This window comes from Anser cygnoides, chromosome 5, assembly GCF_040182565.1.
Source record: "Anser cygnoides isolate HZ-2024a breed goose chromosome 5, Taihu_goose_T2T_genome, whole genome shotgun sequence".
In the NCBI taxonomy this organism is placed as follows: Eukaryota; Metazoa; Chordata; class Aves; order Anseriformes; family Anatidae; genus Anser; species Anser cygnoides.
Window position 1 is genome coordinate 19,556,359 of NC_089877.1, and position 17,339 is coordinate 19,573,697.

The window sequence follows — 17,339 nt, forward strand, 5'->3', positions numbered from 1 at the left end:
AAAAAGAAAAAGACAAATGAAGTGACATTGCTGCTGATATCCCCCCTTTTACAACAGTCTGTGGCATGTGGACTTCCTGAGCTGAGGGGTGCTTCAATACACTGAACAGTCCTGATGTTTTTATTCTCTGCCATTAATTTCTCTAACCACTTTTGAACCTGTCCAAGCTTTTTCCTCCACAGTAATTTGTAGCAGTGTTCCAAATTTAGTTATATAGTTCCTTTTCTTAAATTTGTGGCTTGATAATTAAGTTCAATGAACTTCTTGTGGTGTAGAAAACTGATCATTTTCTCTTCATGATTTTAAAACTCTTCATCATGTTCTCGGTCACTTTTTCAGCACAGAAGACAAATTCTATTCATCTTTTGTATATGCTGTTTCTTACCTTTGATCATCTCTGCTGTTGCTCTCAGTACCTTTTATTGTTATTCTCTATTCTTCAGAATAGTATTCTTCAGAATATTATGTAGAATATTATTTCTTGTTTAGAATATTGACTGTTTTTATTCAATATTGTGAAGTCATTTTGCAACGTGGTGTAAATTACTTCCATTTTTGCTCTCCTATTTCAGTTCAGAGGGCAAATTTTATCGCCTTTCTATGTGCAGCCTTTTCCACATCAATAATTGATAACCATGTTTTAAAAGTCAATGGAGAAGTGGGATCCCCTTCATCAGGGTGAAGGTATCTTGAGATGCCCAGAAACACAGTTTAGGTTACAGGCTTGTATCCAAATGTTCTACCAGTGATAAACTCATTGCCTCCTAAGATGGGACTATAATCAACTTCTGTAATTAAATCAGGACAGTTAAAAAACGGGGAGGGAAGACAGAGGATGGGAATTTAGACAGTCTTACGGAAGGTTAACGTATCTGCCCACTACAGTTAGATAGGAAATCTTTTATTGAGTACTATCTGGTGGTCAGGTTGGCCCTGTACAATACAGGCTGAGACAGTAGCTGCTGTCTCATGGGAGTAGCGATAAAGTTCTGCATATTAAGGAGCCAACAAAAGTTGAACAGGGCTTGGACTCTGTTGTTGATCCAGCATGTTTACAGATAGTTTGACACTGACATGGAATGAGAATGAGGTCATTGGATGACTGAACAGCTAGCACAGAATTACTCAGTTGCTCTGAACAATATCTATATGCTTTGCACTTAAGCTCACTTTTTATATATTTTTGCTGGGAGTTACATATTTTTGTTTACTCTGTGCTTCTGTTTTGCAAGCATTCCTACTTTTGCAGCTCCCCTTGAAAGCTGGCTTGAGATAAGATATTTCAGACTGTTCTAAAACATACAGGCTTATTTAGATTTTTTTACTTTAAGAAACTAGGCAAAGAAAATTGTATTAATAATATAAAGGGTTGCAGAAGACTCTGGAAAGATCAGCACAAAGGAAACATAAGAAGCATCAGTATTATGGAAATATAATTACGCTGAATGCTCCTTATTTGCTTCATGAGCAATGTGACTAGGTGTGATAGAGTAAAAAACATTTGTGAGTCTCTAATGTGAGCGAGGTGGGTAGTTCACCACTGGGAAATGCATTCATTATAGAAATTATTTGCATAAGGTAAGTACAGACTAACGTGCTGCTGACTACTGTAGTCAGCCAAAATAGAACCTCAGGTCACGAAACAAGCACAAAAGCCAATTCTGTCTTTTTACATTACTTCTTTCTATCAGTCTAAGCCTGGAGATCACACAGTGACTTCTGTCTTTGAAAGAGACCCATAGTCTGTGTAAATGCAACCTGACAAAAATTAGTAATTTCCCAGGGCATGCCAAAGAATAATGGGATAGGATCAGGACTAGCAGAGTTTGAGCCTGTTCTCCACACTTAGCAGACAGGGATATCTAAATTCCAAACTAGATAAATGCAGCGAGAGGACTCTGCCAACAATTTGAATACAGTAGCTGGCAGCATTATGGAAAGAGCCATCAGCAGTGACAGAGAATAACGCTTGCTTGGGATAGCTCTAATAGCTAGTCTTGGCCAGATCAGAGCAGAATACCAGTTGCATAGTAAATATGCTTTTAATTGTACCTCATCACAAAATATCAAAAACATTGGCAAGGTCTTTTTCCTCCCTATTGAATTGTATATTTACGAACAACTTAAACTACAGTGGTATGATTGCCCCTTTCTTTCTTGCCTCCCCCACATCTTATCAAAATGTGAATTAGATTATTAGAGTGATGCAAACTAGTGATCAGGGGTTCACTGGATTCCTCACACACAGCACTGCATCTTCACGAGTCATTAAAATTCCTATGCAAATGACATTATTTTAAATAGTAACATGTCAGGAGAATTGGTGAGTGGAATACTCTTTGTATAGTCTAGGCCAGTTTTAGCCTTTCAAAGGCTAAAGTGTCCAAATGTGTGCAAAGCTGTGTTTCATGTCTGGGATGCTCACAGTGAGTGAAGAACGATGTTGAAATGAATATGCTGCTCCACATTTCTCTAGAGATTCTCTTTTCTGCAGCCAATGGCTCAATGCCCTTTCCTACACAGCAGCCTGAAGTGCTAATTCTTTCTCCTTTGGGCTTTGTTCCTTGAATAACACTGGCCAAGTCCTTCTTTCTTTGAAATAATTTCTGTGGCCCAGAATTGCTCACTGGTGATGCAATGGTATCTCCATGGCTAAAAAAAATCAAAACAACAATGGAAAATGTACTGCCCACCAATGTTTGCTAATAGGACTGTCATTTCAAATATGCCTTGTAGTTTTTGTACCCTTCAGGCTGCAAACACCACAGGTGGTGGTGTTGTCGATATTGATATTTTGTTTTGTTTTTTTAAGTTTATGCAAAGAACTCACGAAGAATAAAAATAACTTTCTGCAGCCAGGAAAATACAGCAGTCTTCACATTTACTCTTCAACCTCATCCTTGTCTCACGACTATTTTGATAGTGTCATCATAGAATATCAGATGTTGTGATCCCAGTCTTTGACAAAAGCATCATAACTTTTCAGGCAGTATTGCACTCTGTGTGCACCCAGAGCAAAGAAACTCTTAAGTGGTGACCTTATTTTAAAAACAAACAAACAAACAAAACAAAGCAAAACCACCAACAACAAATCAGCAAGCCCCTGACAAGCCAGACAGAATTTGTCAAATGCCTTCATTTTTTGAAAATCTTACAATTTCACTTGGATTGCTGCTGTGTATATACCTCTGCCCTTCAACACTTTGGTATGCATTGCTAGAGATCTTCACAGTATAGTCTTCAGCACAGAAATGAGAAAGGAGAGATCATTCTGAACAGAAATATACTCATCCTGAGAACAAGCTGTGGCAGTCTGCCACAAAAAATCACTGCTCCAGAAAGGGGGAAAAAAGTTCTTTCCACGTGCAAAGGAACTGAAGCATGTGCAGATGACTAACAAAATGGAGTGCATCTTCATATGATAAAAGAGTAGAAAATAAGTTCTGGGTTTCTTTTACAGCTTTTTTTTTTTTTTTTTCCCTCTAGATATGTTCAGCCTTATTTTTTTGCTGTACATCTTCACAAGATTTTTTTTGCATTGCTACCACCTAATGGTCATAATGTCTTGCCTTAACTCTAATGGTAGCAATTTTGTCCCACTCGTACAGCTTTCAGACAGAAATCATACAATAGCTTTTGTCTTTTTATCAAAAAATAAAATAGTAGTAAAATACTAAAATTACTGTCAGACTTTCATCACCCAATTTTTTTCTCTTTCCATGGTAAAGTCTTTCTTCCCTCAGTTTTCCTGAATTTCTAATGATGAAGAAGGTTATGATTAATTTGTAGATAGAGTAACCCTCTTCTAAATGCACACTACTCAATAAATGAACAAGCTGCTTACAGTAATTAAAGTAATGTCATCCTGTGCTCAAATTGCTTGTGCTAATAAGTCTAATTGGCAACAGCAAGCATTAACTGTGATTAGTCATATGCGTCTAATGTCATCACCAGTGCCTATAATTTTCTACATAGAGGGAATTTCACATCTGTTTTAAATCACTTGCCTGTTGTCTGCATTGGTGTTCTTTCCTATATTATTTTATCAAAGATTATTTTATTACAATAAATGATAGAAAAGTTTATTTTCTTTATCAAAAATAAAGAACTGCACAGTAGAGAACATGACATCAGGCATTTCCAAGTCACTTATTCTGAAATAAGTATTTGATTTCAGATAAATTAAAAAAAATGGATTTTCCTTCATTTGCATATAGTCTGATAACCCCATCTACAGGATGTAGATTATTTGCAACAGAACATTCATCTAATCAATTTAGACCACAAGCTGTATTTCACAGTAAAACAGATGACTCAAAAGATCCATGTTGTATTTGTTTTGGAAATTTGCAAGGAATTGTTATCAGGAAGACAAACTTTCCAGGCTTTTGCATAATTTTATTGTAGGCAAGCTTTAACTGTAAGTAGAACAATAATTATTTTTTTTTGTGTCAATATAAGTGGACAGACAGTATGTTATAAAGAATCCAGTGGCTGAAAATGCAGCTTTGGAGACCAAGGTTTTCTATTTTCTTGCAATACTCTTTTTCCTGTCTGAACATTTACTTCTCACCTCAATTATCTACCAGCTAACCAAAAATTTGTAGAAGTGTTTTTCATAAGTTATACTTACTTAGATCTCTATAATTCACATAGCTTTCTATGTTCTCTGTCCAAATGGTTACATTTTTTTTTTTAAACACAAAGCTGCCCTCAAGTTCTACAGCTGACCTTTTCGTGAATACAGGAAATAGTCTGGTAAATTTCTCAGTAATATGTTTGCTTTTATCTGACTCCTCCAACTACTGATTTATGTTCAGCTGATGTATGACCTTATGCCTCACAGCTTCACCGACTGCGTAAAAATGTAGAGCTTACGTATCGTATCAGGATCAGTAAAGGACAACTCACCCCAACTTGCACACAGAAATGCATAGATAAACTAAAGGGAATGTCTGGTCTTTGAACAGCTCTGGTGGTCCCTTCTTGTTTTACAGCACTTCAACAGGCTTTTTCCCCTTCAGATTTCAGATATACGCCTATTATTCAAAACCTTACCTATTTAGGTTTTTTTTATCCCATTTCAAAGTATTATTAGGTCATGGCTATTGTTCATCATCAACTAAGACTAAGTTTCAGATCTACTCATAAAAATCTTCATGATTTTGGAATTTTCCATGATATTACTCATTAATAATTATCAAAGTAATAAATTCCAACAATTTATTAAATCTATTAAATTAGTAAATTTCAGTAATAATAATAACTTATATTTCAATAATCACAAAAGAGCTTGTAAAAGATATGAAACGTATTATTCTTACTCATACTAAGGCATCAAATTCTGAATCAGATTCAATTTCTTAGATTATTTTTGGCTGTGTGAACCGATAGTGTTTTTTTGTTTGTTTGTTTGTTAACCAGTAAAAAATCAAAGATCCAGTAGAAATCTGAAACCACATCTAGACCTGCAGGTATTAATGTTCATTTTATCAGCTGACATCAGCTGATTTTCCATCAACTTCATGACGTGTTCAAAAAATCTGAGCAGCTGGTTTGTGAGCTCAGAGGAGAATTATTAGCTCACTTTCACCTATGATTCAGTATTTCAGAAAATGTATTATTTTACTTCCAGATGGATATTTCTAAGAAGCCAGAATGGTCCAAATACCCTCTGCAGGTTTATTTATTTTTTGGCAACTTGGATAACTTGATAAATACATAACTCCTTTGCAATGGCAGCATTAATGTGTTTGTAAGAGATAAGCCTCCTGTTTTCTTGGTCACATAAAATCAGCACTCCACCTCTCTGAACTCCAAATAAGCCCCAAGCTCTTGCCTGTGTATATCTGAGAGAAATATGTGGGGTTTTTGTTTGTTTGGTTGGTTTTGGTTTTGGTTTTGGTTTTTATATCCCAGCAACACCACCAAAAAGCAAAAAAAGTTCATCTTTTCTAGTGTTTATGTTGAATTCAGATACTTTCAAACCCTTCCCAGATAGCACACACTTAAGTCTTAATTTAGGACTCGTGGTCTTGTGGATGTATGGACTCAGAAGATTTACAGGAATGTTTACCGCTGAGGATTTCAGGACCCAAGTTCAGAAGCTCTTTCATTTCATTTCAGTTACAGAAGTGTACTATTGCTGTATGGCCACTGCAACTAATAGGCTGAGCATTTCCTACCACGGGAGATGTTTCTGGAAAAGGAGAGCACAACAGAGATGAAGAGAGTGGGTATGATGAAATTTATGATACAAGGAGCAGATATGAAATGGCGATATTGAGTTCTTATGTACTGATTATGAGGAGAATGATTTAGCCTGTAACTAAAGGAGGGAAAGCAATGAAAAGGAAAAATACAAGTTTTTCATGCTTGCCCTCAGAGATTTGGGGTGCAGGCTCTGCAGTGGTTAGTATAGTAGTGCTTACATTGTTTTATTTACCTCCAAAAGTTCGCACAAGTGAGAAGTCCTCAGACATCAGTACTCCATATCACGGGCAGAACAGAGAATAACTGCTCTTGGTACAAGATGATAAACACCAGTTTGTACTAGAGGAGTGGAAAACTGCAAACATCAGGCCTGCTCTGCAGATTTTTTTAAGGAGACAAAGACAACAACAAGCAAGCATAGATTGTAGTAAGGAATAAAATTAGAAAATGTAGATAAATTTTATTTTTTGGCAAACATGGGAAATTAAAGTTAAATATACCTCAAAAGTCCATGAGACAGCATTAAAAATGTGGTTTCACCCTGGAAAGCTAGTCCTAATAACTGAAATGGAGCATACTCTTTAAAGGCATGTTTCTGAAATTGGAACTGACATTCATCTGAAGCACTTTATACGGTTCAGCGTAGGATATTTACTAAGTCATAGGATAATTACTAAATTCCTTAGCATTCTTCTTGTCACTGCTTCTTTATGTTACCTTTCTCAGTTTGTATTTTTTGTCTGTCACTTAACAGAGCTGCCTGTTGAGCTGCCTAAGAAAGAAATGGAACATACTGCTATCTATGTAACTGTTGTCCAAAGTCAGAGATCACTTCAATTTTATTTATTTATTTACTTATTTATTTTCTGACTAGTAAACAAGAAACTTATGGATGTTATCAGAATATGCAGAGATGAGATAAAGAAGGCCAACTTGGAATTAAATCTGGCATGTGATGTCAAGGACAACAATAAAGGCTTCTTCAAATACATCAGTAGCAAAAGGGAGACTTGGGCAAATGCGGGCCTGATGCTGAATGGGGTGGGTGCCCCAGTGATGAAGGATACAGAGAAGGCAGATTTACTGAAAGCTGTATTTGATCTGTCTTCCCTGCTAAGATCAGCCCCCAAGAATCTCAGACACTAGAGAGTCTGAGAAAGGAGGACTTCCCCTTGGTCAAGGAGGATCAGGTGAGACATCATTTAGGCAAAATCAACACCCACAAATCCATGGGCCTTGATGGGATGCACCCATGAGTGCTGAGGGAGCTGGTAGATATTGTTGCTAGGCCACTCTCCAACATCTTTGTGAGGTCACAGAGAACAGGAGAGGCGCATGAGGATGGGAAGAAAGTCAGTGTCACTCCGGTCTTCAGAAGGGGCAAGAAGGAGGACCCAGGAAACTACAGGCCAGTCAGCCTCACCTCCGTCCCTGGAAAAGTGGTGGAACAGTTCATTCTGGCGGTCATCTCCAAGCACGTGAAGGATAAGAAGGTGATCAGGAGTAATCAGCAGGGATTCACAAAGAGGAAATCAAGCTTAACCAATCTGATAACCTTCAATGGGATGACTGGCTGGGTGGATGAGGGGAGAGCAGTGGATGCTGTGTACCTTGACTTCAGCAAGGCTTTAGACACGCTGTCTTCCATAACATCCTCAGGCAAGCTCAGGAAGTGTAGGATAGATGTGTGAGCAGTGAGGTGGTGTGTTGGATTTATGTGGCAAGGTTTTGGTAGTGGGGGGCTGCAGGGGTGGCCTCTATGAGAAGAATCCAGAAGCTGCCCCATTTTAAATAAGGGCCAGTTCCAGCCGACTCCAAAGGGACCCGCCACTGGGTAGAGCTGAGCCAATAAGCCACGTTGGTTGTGCCTCTGTGAGAGAAGATTTAAGAAAGGGAAAAAAAAAAATAAAAACTGCTGCATAACAGCAGCTGGGAGAGCGAGGAGTGAGACCCAGCCCTGCAGCCCCCAAGGTGAGTGCAGCAGGAGGGCAGGAGGTGCTCCAGGCCTCAGAGCAGCAGTTCCCCTGCGGCCTGTGGAGAGGCCCCTGGTGGAGCAGGCTGTCCCCCTGCAGCCCATGGGTCCCACACGGAGCAGATCTCCACGCTGCAGCCCGTGGAGGAGCCCCCGGTGGAGCAGGTGGACGGACCTTGGAGCAGTTCTTGAAGAGCTGCTGCCTGTGGGCAGCCCCCCAGGCTCAGTTCGGGAAGGACGGCATCCCGTGGGAGGGACCCCACGGGGAGCAGGGGCAGGGAGTGACCGTGAGGGAGCGGTGGAGAAGTGTTAGGGACTGACCGCAGCCCCTATTTCCCATTCCCCTGCACCGCTCAGGGGTAGGATGTAGAAGAGGGTAGATGGGGGCAAGGTGTTTTTCATTTGTTTTGAGTTTCTCACTGCTCTAGCTTATTAGTGCGAGGCAATAAACGACATTAATCTCCTTATGTCGCATCTGTATTGCCCGTGACAATAATTGTTGAGTGATCTCTCTGTCCTTATCTCTGTCCTTAACCCTTGAGCCCTTTTCATTGTATTTTCTCCCCATTTCCCTTTTAGAAGGGGGAGGGAGAGAAGGTTGTGGTGGAGCTCACCTGCCCAGCTGAGTAAAACCACCACAGAGGGGTTGATAATTGGCTGGATGGCAGAGCTCAGAGGGTTGTGCTCAGCGGTGCAGTCTAGTTGAAGGCCTGTAGCGAGCGGTGTCCCCCAGGGGTCACTGCTGGGTCCAGTCTTGTTCAATTTATTCATCAGTGACCTGGATGATGGCACAGAGTGCAGCCTTCACATGTTTGCTGATGACACAAAGCTGGGGGTGGCAGAGGGCTGTGCTGCCATTCAGAGGGAGATTAACAGCTGGAGGGTTGGGCTGAGAGGAACCTCAGGAAGTTCAACAAAGGCAAGTGCAGGGTCCTGCAGGTAGGGAGGAATAACCCCAAGCGCCAGTACGGGCTGGAGGGTGACCTGCTGGAAAGCAGCTCTGTGGAGAAGGACGTGGGAGTCCAGGTGGGCAGCAATGTGCCCTTGTGGCCAAGAAGGCCAATGATGTCTTGGGGTGTATTAGGAAGTGTTGCCAGCAGGTTGAGGGAGGTGATCCTCCCCCTCTACTCAGCCCTGCCGAGGCTACACCTGGAGCATTGTGTCCAGTTCCAGGCCCCCCAGTACAAGAGGGACATGGAGCTACTGGAGTGAATCCAATGAAGGCGCTACTAAAATGATTAAGGGACTGGAGCAGCTCTCCTATGAAGAAAGGCTGAGAGAGCTGGGCCTGTTCAGCTTGGAGGAGACTGAGAGATCTTACCGATGTGTTTAAATATCTGAAGGGAGGGTGTCAAGAGGATGAGGCCAGACTCTTTTCAGTGGTGCCCAGCAACAGGACAAGAGGCAATGGGTGCAAACTGAACCACGGGAAATTCCAGCTAGATACGAGGAAACGCTCTGTTACTGTGAGGGTGACAGAGCACTGGAACAGGTTGCTCACAGAGGCTGCGGAGTCTCCTTCTCTGGACATATTCAAAACTATCTTGGATGTGATCCCGTGCAATGTGCTCTGGGTCACCCTACTTGTCAGGGAGGTCTTTAGATATGTGTAAAAATGGCTTTTATTATTTCAGTTACATCTAACCCCCTAATATATAAAAGATATGCCACATCAGAATTTTAGACCTATTATCAATTACAAACTAGATTACTAAAATGGTAGTTTTTGGTTTTGCTTTGTTTTGATTTTTAGTTGCTAGTAGTAAAGTATGTTATCCAGAACTATTAAAATTAAACAGTTAATATAAATAATGTTCTCTATATACAGTCAGAGGCAAATTACTGGGCTCATAAAGCAGTAGGAATGAAGTGAAATTCTGCATTCTTTGGTGTCACATTCTTTGGTGTACAGATTCACAGAAGAGGTCTCTTTAAGCTTTAGACATGCATGCTTTTACTTACCAGCCTTCACCTCTAATTAGCTTCTAAATTGTATCAAAAAGGAATATTTACTTCATACAAGCCTGCAGCATCCTGAGCATATCATTTTTGTAATTTACAACACATCACTGTATCTTTGTGCAGTGTCCTGAATATTAGTTTTGTGCAATCTTCTATGAGACATCTAGCAAAAGAGCATGCCAAATACAACATAGCCAGGATTCTTAATGCACTGAAAGCCAGAGCTACTTTTACTATAAAAATAATTAAAAGCTGGAATCATGTATCTGTCACTCTGGCTGTAATTTTCTCCTTTTAAGTGTAGAAAAATTGTATCTCTAGCACTGTTCTCTTTTCTTAAGTTCTGCAAGCAATTATCCTGACAAAGCCCGTAGACAAAAGGGATACAAGTCTCTTTTACACTGAGCCGTATTTAGGCAGTATTGACACAGACAGCGCTGCCCCTCCTTTACTTCTTGCAGGAGGAAGTTTGTTTCAGGTACTCTACTATTTACTGCAGTGTTTTATCAGTTTCATCTGCAGACACTACAGAAGCTGCTTACGGCAAGAAGGTAATGGGCAGTCCTTGCACATATATTCAGTAAGCTTAAGACCTAGTAAGGCTGTCAGCTGAGTAGTAAACATTATTCCCTTTATATCTCTTGAACAGAAAAGTTGTAGCTCATAGAAAACCCTGTTTATTTTTGAGCTTCTAAACATTCTCAGGTTTGTAGAACACATTAATGCACTACATTAGTTAACAAAAATCATTCTTGCCCCATTACACTTAACAGTCAACCCCTCCAACCAAAGAGAATGAGTTTTTTTTTTAATTATTATTTTTGTTGTTGTTTTTGTTCTTGATCCATGCAAGACAGAAACCTGTAGGAGGAACATTGCACTTCCATGAGAAAGTACCTTAGACTACACCAAGACTGAAGTGAAATTCCTCAGAGACTACTTAGACCAAAAAAGTTTCTTTCTGAAAACACGGTGAAGATGGTGAAAGGTTACAGTACCCAAGCAGAGAAACACTAGTTCCGATGAAAACTGGAGTAAATGGTACAGAGACCATATTAAGTCCTACAGCTAAGAGCCTGTGGCATATCTTCACAATATATAGTTGCATGCTATGAGTCTCCAAAACAATCCTAAAAATTAACTATTTTTGGTCTCAAACATGCCACATCATCAGAGCCTGCATCCTTCAAGTTTAAACGAAGACTAAATGTGCAGTCTTTGTAAAAAGTCTAGAGAGAAACATTAGGTTCTTAAGATAGTAGATGCTAATAGAAAACTAAGAAATTTATTTTTTTGACTAGCAACAAAAATATTTGAGTTTCTGAATTTTTACATTCCAGAGGGTCAAATCTCAGTACAAAGTACTCATCCTACAGCATAAGTTCTATATTCATATTAGCAACTTAGAGGATTCAGTTACTGTACACTTTCTTCTTTCTTCTAATGCAACTCTAGTCATGCCCTAATTTCATCTTTTTCCCCCATAAACAAGAAGACACAGCCATTATGGCCGTGGTCTATTTGAAAAAAGAAATCTCTCAGGAGCGCAAGGCCACCCTGAGGTTCTTGTTTGCAGCACTCCATTATCTTGCAGCCAGTTAGCCATATAGAAAGATTTAGTATTTTCTCTCTAGTTCAATTAAATGTTGCAATGACCAAAAAGAGAACAAGAGATTGCCAGATACTAAGAATTACAAACCCACTCCCCCTCCTTGAAAACTTGTTAACTTTGTACACTTCTCTGCTTACTTCCTTCAAGCCACCATTTGGGAATTGCAATAGAGAGGGATCTTCCCTTTTTCCTGTTGTCTTCCTCCAACCTCTTGGTTACACTGCACATTTGTAAATATTAATAATTTCTAGCTCCTAGTAAATGTTCCGGTGTCACTGGGAGATCTAGATTCCATATGACTTTGTCATGCTACCCCAACACTACTTTCCTCATTCTTCACAGGCTTGGCACAATAGTGTATTTTGGAAGTAGCTGCTTCTCCTTTTGATGAAAGAACTGGTTACTTAGTCACTTAGAAAAGGCAGTTTATAGTCCACACTTTCTCATGCCACAGAAAAAGATGTAGAGCATAGCTCAAATGAGAGCACCAAGCACCCTCATATGCAAATTAAGACTTAATGTGACCATTAACCTTCACCTAAATTTTACAGTCAAAGCTTCTGTATCGTAATTGGAGATTCCCACTAGGTATGCCTTACCATATGAAGGTTTCCTTCAATGCTGAGTCATCTGCAAAGACTTTCAGAGTAACCTGCTCAGCTCTGATACCAGGAGGGCTGGAGGCAGAACATGCACATATGTAGTCTGCATGAACAGTTTGCAACTACTGTTCTCTGGACTTGATACAAATTCAAGGGCACTTTGTTCCTCCAGCAGAGAGCAAGGAAGCTCCTAATTAACAGTAGGTAACAACTCGTGTGAGCTTACTTCCTTTGGACTTCATTAAACCTGCACCAGAACGCTCCTTTGAGGAGCTGGAGGTTTGCTCCACCACATCAGAGACCCGACCTTTCTCATGCAGAGTGTTAGGGCAGTTTACAACCATGGCTTGAAAAGCTAAAGGGGAACGAAGTGTGCAGCTTTTATCTCTTTCCTTTTTTTTTTTTTTTTTTTTTAACTTGCTGGCACTGGGTAAAATACTGAGACAATCACATAAACCCGAGTAAATGAGTAAGTTGAATCTCATGAAACAAGACAAAATTTACTCAATGGCTAGGCAAGATTTGTTTCTTATTGTGGATGACTGGATGTCACATACAAAGTAAACAATCATGATCTAAATTAAAGTCTTCAGAATTCATGTTTTGAGATGCAAAGAATACATCACAGGAAAGCACTCACGGATCCGGAATGGGAAGGGAGAACATAGGTGATCTAGAAGCAATGTGAACAGAAGGAACAATTTAAACTGACTCAATTCCATGATATATAAAGTATAAATAAAGAGGCAATGTTTCCGATTCCACTTATGATAGTGTTTTTTCCCCTCCTTTTCCAGACAACTAATCAGTTTGAAACAATATGCAAGGGCAAATGCCACTGAAATTTGCTGAGAAAATGCAAGACAGAAAGCAATAAGGGCAATGCCATTATATATATTTTTTAATTATTTATTATTTCTGTATGCAATGTAATGTTTAGGCACGTTGCTTGGGACGCTTTCTAAAATAAATCATTGGCCATTGTTTAGAGTATCCTTTTGGCTTTAAATACTGGTCAGGAAAACAAATGATGTAAAAATAAATGAATATAACTATTAAGGAAATAAAAATGGATTTGCATCTAAAAGTGCAGGTGAAATACTTTAACCCTTTCACCAGACAATGTGGCAATATACAGTATATTGCTTCTGTTTGTTTGAGAAGGCTGTTGGAATTGTACAATGACATAGAAAATTATAAATTACACAGAATTAGTTTCCATAATCACTATATATATACACAAACCAGCTGTGAAAAAACTGGTTTAGAACATACAAATGAAAGCCTCACACAGATCAGTACAGTGAAAGTAACAATTAACATGCTCTGCTGCCAAAATTTGTATTAAAAGAACACTATATACTTTTAAAATGCATGTACTGTAATTACATTAGCAGCACGGGCATTTCATTTACTTGACTTGTCTAAGAGGATTATAGCGTTTTAAATACGCAGATTGTTCTGAAATGTTCCATTGTATAATGCTTGGTATTAAAGTAAATCTTGGTGAATGGGTTAAAAGGCAGGTGAACCACTTAAACACAACAAGCCATGTGCACTTCAAATATTCTAGTGTTTCACCTGTAAGGTATTGTTTCAAGCAAACAAGACTTAACAGAACATATGGCTTTACAGTAACATCAATTTGTCAACTAAGTTGTAGCAATAAATACTTAAAATCTCTACCAATAGACTTACATTTTTGATCTGTTTTAAACAATACAGAAAACAATTACCAATTAAAAAACCTGTTGTAAAATGTTGAACACCAAAAATTCTCATTTAAATCACTTTCGTAAGCTAAAACAACCAAAATAACATTTATAGGGCATTTCAGTTCTACAATTCTTCGCCAACCTGGAAGAAACATGAATTGTTTAGTTTTTTTGGTTTTTTTTTCCTTTTTCTTTTTACAAGGTGAAAAATGTATGAAAAACTGCTAAATACTTTGGTCACACTAATCGTCAAATAGTTATGTCTCAAATACATTAGATTTGTGTATTCACTTTTTTTTATAAAACTATTCTTACAGCCATTTTTAACTATAGTAACACTACTGTCATCATTACATGGGTAGCAGGATCTTATTTCACAGGCCACCCATTATTTAGAACAATACAATATAAACATACGCAAAAATTATTGGTATTTCTCAATGTGCAATATTTTTACACTTATGAATTTCTGTACAATGTCTTAAAATCTAGAATATAAATGTTGCTGGTCCTGATCCCTTGCGAAATTAGTGCAGCAGTGACTGGCTTCAACAGGCTCTAGATGAAATCCTCAAGAAATGCTCAAACACCTGGGTATCAGTTCATTTCTTCAGCCAAGGCAGTAGACATCACGTATCATACAGGGCCATTAACAGACGTCTCTCCTAAAAGGGTGCGTTGATCAGTCCTAAGAGGCCAAAAGAGAATGTAAGTGTACAAGAAAGAGGAAGCATCCAAAGTATGTTCTCCCCTCCCACATACCCTGATTGCAGACAACACTACATTAACTAAACTAGGAGGAGCTGTTGACTCTCTCAAGGATAGAGGCTTTTTGGAGAGATCTTGACAGACTAGAGGGCTGGGAAATTACCAACCATATGAAGTTTTACAAGAGCAAGCACTGGATTTTGCACCTGGGACAGGGCAATCTTGGATATATGTACAGACTGTACAGGGGGACAAGAGGCTGAAGAGCAGTGCAACAGAAAGGCATGTGGGAGTTCTGGTTGACAGCAAGTTGAGTATGAGTTAACAGTGTGCCCTGGCAAACAGAAGGGCCAGCTCTATCAGGGGTACATTAAGCACAGCATTGCTAACCAGTCAAGGGAAGCGATTGTCCCACTGTGCGCTCTGCATCACCTCTAGTACTGTGTGCATTGTTGGGTGCTATAACATAAGGCTATAAAACTATTAGAGTGTGTCCAAAGGAATGCAAAGATGGTGAAAGTCTAGAAGGAAGTCATATGAGGAGCAATTGAGGTCACTGGGTTTGTTTAGCCTAGGGAAGAGGACACTGAGGGGAGGCCTCATGGCAACCTGCAGCTCCCTCATGAAGGGGAGCAGAGGGGCAGGCACTGAACTCTGCTCTCTGGGGACAGCGACAGGACCGAGGGAATGGCGTGGAGCTGGGGCAGGGGAGGGTCAGACGGGATATGAGGAAAATGTTCTTCACAGAGGGTGGTCGAGCACTTGAACAGGCTCCTCAGGGAAGCGGTCATTGCACCATGGCCTGCTGGAGTTCAAGAGACATTTGGACAATGCTTATATGGTTTAATTTTTAGGTGGTCCTGTGTGGAGATGGGAGTTGGACTAGACAATCTTTGTGGGTCCCTTCCAGCGTGAGACATTGTTCTCTTCAGACATGGCTGGTCACTAGTGAAAGCTGCACTATTTCTTCCAAAATACGTACTGATTTCTACAGTTCAGATTACAAGGTTCTAACATTCATCTCACAGTGAAGCCAAGAAATAATGTTTTCTTGTAAGTATAATAAAACTGTTCAGAGTGGAATTCCACAGAGTTCAAAAAGAGGGAACACAAGCTAGTTACATGCTCATCCCATTCATTTTCTGGAGTCCAACACTTCTGGAGTCCTTATTGTCTAATTAGGCACAGCACTTAGTTAACTCAGCACACCAGTGAAATGTGATTGATCTTTATTGAGCTAAAAAACAATCTCTACAGATGCTGTTCTCTCCTCAAGAGAATCAATCACTGAGAAAAAGGACACTTCTGAGACTTCTCCACATCTTACTCTGTGAGACAAAAGATGACATCAGGAGTACTTAAGTTTGCATTTGAAAGTAAGAAAAGACGTAACAGGTAAAAACTAGAGTTGTTCTTTTTAAAGAACTGCTTTAGTGACTAATCTAATCTATAAACTGATGTTTCAAAAATACTCTGAATTTCAGTCCATTAGCACGAGAGGTTCAGAAAGTATGGGGAAGATAAAGAGCAAACCTGCAAAAGTAAAAATCATAATAGTATATACAGTTCTAGGTAAGACGTTAGTGTAAACATGTGGATTCAATTACTCTGGATTAACACAAATGAAGAGATCAAATCAGTGCACAAGAACATTAAGAGTTGCAAACAACAAAAGCAAAAAACACTCAACTTCCATTCAGTGCAAGTCTATTGAATACATTTGAAGATTCCTTTAGAGAATATAAATACCATTTGGAACTACACAAGAAAAGTTACCTGTAACTCCTGTTCTCTGATGGTGTACATCACAGAGAAGCCACTCTTGGGTCCGTGCTCTACATGCACATGACCAGCAGGAGTCCCCCTAGCTAAGTCTTTGGCTGCTAAGCACTAAAAACACTTTTTAAAAAAAAATATGTACACATTAGATAAAGAGAGAGACAGCACTAGACAAAGTTAAACACTTTAGAGAAACCTGGAAGGTAAGAAACAAGTGCTGCATGGACAGGAATTCTGACAGTTCAAAGAGCAGTAAATTAATTACTGATTGGAAAAAATCCATGACAGAACAGGGTTCCTAGCAGACATTGATATTGCTGGCCACCAGCCAAAGACCTACCTAGGTGACTCCTCCCACTAGTCATACATGCATGGAGCCCCAAAAGCACAATTAAATTTATCTAGACACTTGTTCTGCACTTATACGAGGATCTGCTGTGACAGCCACCTTTAGAGAAAGTACTGAGCTTCATTGCTTCCAGCCAGACTGAAGGAAAGGAGTTCCTTGAGATTTCCCATAATCAAAAGCAATCCAAGGAACTGCTAGCTCTGAGAGCCCTCTGTTGGTTTAGAGAAGCATCTTTACTCAGAAGGCAGTCACCTAGTATCCACATGCTGGCTGTGAAAGTCTTGAGTTTCTGGGTTTCCAGTTTTGACTAAGTATACATTTTTTTCCAATTAGAATTAATTTCTTGATTAAAGTTCATTGAATATATGCAGAGTAGAAAGTTCTGGCTTATGGAAAAATGTAGCAGTGTTTTACTTCCGGTACTAGA

General features: G+C 39.4%; 1 protein-coding gene across 10 annotated transcripts in view; it reads right to left on the reverse strand.

The window, feature by feature from the left end:
* Positions 1-12,840: 12,840 nt before the first annotated feature.
* The window catches only part of PPP6R3 (protein phosphatase 6 regulatory subunit 3), a 59,461-nt gene continuing 54,962 nt past the window's right edge, over positions 12,841-17,339 (reverse strand). For all 10 annotated transcript variants that reach the window (XM_048058635.2, XM_048058634.2, XM_048058633.2 and 7 more), the window contains one exon: positions 12,841-14,764. In XM_048058635.2, the coding sequence (XP_047914592.2) occupies positions 14,713-14,764 (52 nt within the window). In that variant the 3' untranslated portion in view covers positions 12,841-14,712. The remainder of the gene's footprint in view (positions 14,765-17,339) is intronic.